A 6000-nucleotide genomic window follows, 5' to 3' on the forward strand; every position below is an offset into this window, starting at 1 on the left:
CTAACTTGGGTTTACCCGGCTTCTCCTATTTGGTGCGTAGGTCGCGCATTAGTGACCTAGCGCGTACCCTCTGGAGCGCTTGATCCTCTGTTTGGGCTGGCCCATTTTGGGTTTCTTCCCCTCCGGTTTTCGGAAGGCTCTAAGCATCCCCCCCCCCCTTTTCCTTTGTTTTTTCGTCCATTATTTCTTTGTTTTACCTTTTCTTTTGTTTTCCTTTTTCTTTTTTCCCTTTTCTTTTCATTTTCCTTTTTTTTTGCTTTCTTTTACTTTCATTTTTGGGAGCATTTTCTAAAATTTATGAACATTTTTTAAATCATTAATATTTTCCGAATTGGTGAATTTTTTAAGAAAATTCGTCAACATTTTAATAAGATTTTAATCGTGAACATTCACCATATAGAGGATGGGATCCTGAACGAGTACCTCTACCATTAGCTTTCTTTTTAATCATACTTCTGGTCTAACCCTACAGGAGCATGGGAAAAAAATATCATGCTTTGCTATGTGGTGGGTATGTGATGTTGATTTCAGATGTGAACCAATATGTGCGTGTTGTTTATATGAACGGTGTCCACGGAAATCTAGCACTACAAAACAGGGGGGTATTGGTGGACGCCAGTAGCAGTGTGAGTACCAGTTCGACGTTAACAATTATTCTACAGTAGAAGCCATTTCGACCAGATAACCCTACGGCTGGAGACGGTGGAGAGACAGTGAGATCTGCATGTGCATACTACTTGTACAGTGAGAGAATATCATATTCTTTCTCTCCCTACCATTACCAATATTGAAGCCAAGTAATTTCCTCCTCAGTCAGTAAAACTATTATGTAGTTTCTTCAGCAGAAATATGTAGTGTTCACGACATACTTTCTTGGCATATACGCAACACGGACAGAGACTACTTAACTGCAAATTAAGAAGCTGATTTCCTAGAAAAAATTAAGAAGCTGATTACCTAGAAAAAAAAGACCTTCAGGTCAGGATGAAGCAACTAGGCAGAATATACTTCAGCAGAACTTGTTGTATGCATTGGATGAAGTAGAGGGCGTGGCCCGTGGGTGTACTCTCCTTTTCAAGGAAAGAATAAAACTACCAGGCATAATTATTTGTGAACAAAAATATTATCTTATTCGCATCGCTACTTAGTAGGAAGTCGCTTTCTGCATCACAAAATGATGCCATACACTGCTTACAACCCATAGATTTTACAACAGGTTATCATTGGATGCAAAATGATTACATTTCTGCTTCTGAATCCTAGGCCTCTTGTAGTTGTACCCCAAAGGCCTTACGGATTTCAGCAATGATGTGGCCAGACACATCAGGACCAAACATCCTAGGCAAATTTGCAGTTAGGTCGACCTCGATTGATTTCAATCTTACAGCTTGGTCCCTCTTGATCATGATCTCCCTTTCGGCCTCTTCCATTTCGGAGGTGTCACGAGCGCAACTATGAAGCCAGATTTGAAGAACCTCCTTCACAGCTGATGCCAGATGACCACACACTATCTCTTCCAAGGTACCCTCCCCTCCTTGCCCGCAGTCGATGGTGACCGACACCGCTGTTGGAGAACATGCACTGCGCACAAAGAGCGACGGCGACCGGTATGGACGGGTTTGTGGCAATTCTTCGATCTTCTCACGTTGCTTGTCCAAGCAAGTATGTTCATAGTACTTGTGGAGGTACTCCGGGTGGAGAGCGAGGTCTTTCCGTGGGAGCAGATCAAGAATCACAACCATTGAAGTTGGGCTGCCTTGTATGAACTCCATGAGGAAATGTGGTGCATCCGTCAAGGCATTTAGGAAAATAAGAACCGACGTAATGTCGATTGCGCCATTTGGGACTTTGCAGTGAAGTGACGAGTGCAGCATGAAATCAATCTGTAGACAAGAAATTATAACATTTAAAGCGTACAAATTTTTGTCATAACTTGGATTATAGATCTTTGTTTGTATGGTTGTCAAAATGGGGGAAATATAGTGGTTTTCTTTGCTCCTATGTAGGCACACTCGCTATCCGTACTGTCCATCCATGTGCTGAATTTTTGGGATCCACGGAAGTTTTTTTTAATAGACCCATGGGAGTTGTGGTGTAAACTTAATTGCAGACATGTGTTGTGCAGTCGTGCTATTGGTTGCTAATTTTGGGCTGGCCACACCATACCAAAATATAAGATGTTTTTGCAGTTTAATTTAAATTACAAAAATATCTTATATTTTAGTACCGAGGTAGTAGTTTTTTTTAAATGTAGGATGTACCCTCGACCTCTGCATCTGCGCGATGTATGCAGCCATTTTATTAATTATTTATAAAGCCCTTACAAGATAATACATCAGTAGCCTGAAGCCACTATCTTGGCAACACCTGTCGTTACTCCTATCCCGGTGATGAAGGGGTGCCGAATGTCCGATCCTAATACCAAACAGATATCGCACCAACACCTAACATCTAATGCCGGATGCCCCATCCAAGCTACAATACCTAGACTAGGTTACACACCGGTTCGGCGCACTTTCAGTGGGAACCACATGCGCACGCTGCAAGGGCCATCACCTCCTTCATCCATCGATCCATCCTCAGATTAGATACTGACGCATCGACCTTCCAGGCCTCTCTACCATCGACGCCACCACAACGCAAGACATCGTCGTCCTCCTGCATGAGTCCATCGCCACCCATCGGACGCCGAGTCTCCACTGCGCCATGCCGCCAAGATCCACCACCATCAAGGTGTAGGATGAAGCACCGCTCCACCACCTACCAACGCCCAACCACCAAGCCATCCACACGTCCGTCCAGCCGATGAATGTCTCCACAGATGATGCCCCCAAGCGGGTGACGACTAAGACGTCGCCATAATCTGGTCTAGGAGGTCCCTCAACGCCTCCAACGAGGGGTACGATGCCCATGGCCGCCGTCGTCAATGGTAGGCTCCTCCAGATATGAGGTTTCCCCTGGAAACAATGGAGTGAGGGACGCCATCACCATCGCCTCCAACGAGGAAAACGACACCCATGGGCGACGCCGACGATGGTGGCATCCTCACCCACTTCAGCAGCTAGGCCACCATCTCCTCCTCCACTTGATCCGCCGTTGGGAAGCCACTGCGAGGCAACACCCTACCAGATCCCTTTGGACCGATGATGAAAACAGCCAAAGATAGAGGAGGTCACATCGTTGCGTGACCGGTGCCATGGCCACACACACGTCGTCTCGTGGCGCCCGCTCAAGATCCACCGTCACAGCCACGCCTCCAAGCCACGACAGAGGGACGCCCCGCCGCCGCCATCATCCGCCCGCACGGGCTTTTCCCAGTCGAGATCCGGCGGTGGCGGGAGGGGAGGCAGAGGGGAGGGGAGGCGGATGGGATCTGGAGGGGAGAGATCTGAGGTAGTAGTAGACAACAACTACACACGTGAGAGTGAGAAAGAAAGTTGCATAGTAAATTGAAGACAAAGAAGCAGTATGAGAATATGAGACACAAGAGAGGAAAAGACAGAGAGAAAATCCAAATGTAGTGTTTGGTCTGTGTAACAAAATATGTTCAGAGCTCTTGATCTATCTAAAGACCAAAGTCTTTTCGAAACATTCTAAAGACTGAAGTAGATTGGAATTGGACAGTGGCGATGAGTGTACCTACATGAGTCTCATCTACCACTTTCCCTTTGTATAAGTGTGCCAGGCCACCTTGATAACTCTATTCTTCCTTTGTTCCTAAATATAAGTTTTTTTTAGAGATTTCAATATAAAGCAAAATGAATAAACCTGTACTCTAAAGTATGTCTATATACATTCATATGTAGTCCATATTAAGATCTCTTAAAAGACTTATATTTAGAAACAGAGGGAGTAAGATGTGTTGTTCTTCAGCGAGCTACTAATTCCAGGTAACTTCAGTTCAGGCGTGATGAGTTTTGTCCATGAGGAACGGAGGGATATTGCAGTAGGAACAGGGATGTAATGGAGAGAGAAAGTACCGACGAGGCAGGCGCGCCTCGGCGCAAGTCCAGCGTGCCGACGGCGGTCCCAGCGCTGTTCCGGAAGTCGGCTACGTCGGCGGGCACGGCCGAGGGCAGCAGCGGCACGGCTGCCGCCGCCTCGGCTGCCAGCGCTTGCGCTACCTCCCGGTGCGCCAGCGTCGACGGCAGCGTTACCTCCTGCTGCACCAGCGGCATGCACGCGCGCACGGTGGTGCTCGACCTTCTGCCCCTGAGAGGCGGAGCCGTGCCGCAGCGGAGGCGGGAGATGGTAGGGAGCGAGGGCGCAGCCACAGAGACACAGGTCGCTGGCCGGAGCATGGCACTCTCGACTGCGTGGACAACGAGATGTCAAATACGGCTATCAATCCACGCCGAGCAGATGGCAGCTTAAAATCACATCACATGTGATACCAGACGAATGGCCAGGTGACACCAAGCTGGTCCATATATCGTGCAGCTGCAAGGCACCCCGTGAAGGCAAGGTACTCCTGATTCCTGACGTGAACGTGCTGCTACCAGGCGGGCGAAAACACCTCGTGAATACGTACAAACACGTAGCTTCAGTGTGGCCGTACTAATACTATGCATATGCAGAGCCCCCTGTCTCCCCACCAACCGGCAGGGTCAGCAGGTCCAAAGCGCTTTCTACTGTTACACTTTATTGATTCGTCGAACCGGTGTCGACAGTGTCTCTGTGTTTCTTTATGCTGCAGTGAAAAGCATTAGGCCAACTCCAGCGCACGATCCCAAACGGACGTCTGTTTTGCCCGGATTTTGGTCGTTTGGGTAGGGCAATGGAGTCGTGTCTGGGCATGTTCTGGGATGTGGTGGCTGCGCGTCCAACGCGCGGACGCATCCTTTGGCCCCATCATATCCGTATCCATTTTCAAACACCAACTTTCCAAATACCACGCCCTAGTTCAGGCCAGCGGCCCTAGTTCACGCCCGCAACAGAGCCAGCGACCTACACGTCCTTGCCGGCAACACAGCCAGCCTCCAAAATGAATAGTTTTGTTCGCCGGCAACACAGCCAGCCTCCAAAATGAATGTGTTTCTCGCCGGCACACAACCAGTGGCCCAGCGGCCGGCACCCATGCCAGCCTCCAAAAAAGAACGACCACGGCCAATCAGACGACCTTGTTCAGGCCGTCGGCGTCGAACATCTCCTTCTGCCTGGCCTCGAACCAGCTCCTCGTCTTCTCGCTCATGTTGGTCAAGTCCATGCTCATGATCGCAAGGGCCACCTCCTTTGCTTTGGTTGCGGCATTGGTGGCCTCGATGTCGAGCTGCCTCTGCCTGGCCGTGACATTAGCGGCCTCGATGTCGAGCTGCCTTTGCCAGGACGCCCCCTCCATGTCGATCTTCCTCTTCTTGGCCGCCTCCTCCATCTCAAGCTTCTTCCTGTGAAGCTCTAGGTATTGCTTCATTTGCTCGTCCTTGTTTTGTCACTTCTTCTCGTCCCTCACATCCTTTTGAGACATCATGCCATGCAAAGTCTCATGCAAGGCCATGGATGAGGCATCACGTATGTCGTCCACCTTGGAGTTGGTCTTGCCCCTCGGCCTCTTCAACGCCTCACCATCTCCACCTCAGGCCAACGCGGCCATCTTCTTGCCTCTCTTCCTTTGAAGTTCACGGTATTGATCCTTGAACTTAGGGCAATTGTTGATGGTCGTCCAACAATGCGTAAGAGTGAATGGCTTGTCATTGCGCCGAGCCTTGAATGCTCCAAAGATTGAAATGCCTACACCACATGATCAACAACAATTGAAATGCAAACATATACAAGGCCAAAGTCTCATGGCCGTAGCAACGAAAGAACTAACATGAGGAGAGCATACCATGTCCCCAATGCCGAGACCACTCACGGGCCGTGCTTCAACGCTCCCAAGTGCGGCACAATACTTGTTGCACTCTTGTTGGATGAACAACCACCTCTTTTGAATCGAGGTGATGCCACGGTCGCTCGTAATTTGGTAGGGCTCAAACATCTTTCTTTCATGGAATGTTTTGTGGA

General features: G+C 48.9%; 1 protein-coding gene across 1 annotated transcript; it reads right to left on the reverse strand.

The window, feature by feature from the left end:
• Positions 1-1059: 1059 nt before the first annotated feature.
• On the reverse strand, positions 1060-4409 carry LOC109745881 (red chlorophyll catabolite reductase). The gene is made up of 2 exons (XM_020304996.4): positions 3981-4409; positions 1060-1883 (listed from the first exon to the last, which is right to left on the reverse strand). Exons 1-2 carry the CDS (start codon positions 4299-4301, stop codon positions 1260-1262), a joined length of 945 nt encoding a protein of 314 aa, XP_020160585.1. The 5' UTR covers positions 4302-4409; the 3' UTR covers positions 1060-1259.
• Positions 4410-6000: the final 1591 nt, after the last annotated feature.

This window comes from Aegilops tauschii, chromosome 6 (assembly GCF_002575655.3).
Source record: "Aegilops tauschii subsp. strangulata cultivar AL8/78 chromosome 6, Aet v6.0, whole genome shotgun sequence".
In the NCBI taxonomy this organism is placed as follows: Eukaryota; Viridiplantae; Streptophyta; class Magnoliopsida; order Poales; family Poaceae; genus Aegilops; species Aegilops tauschii.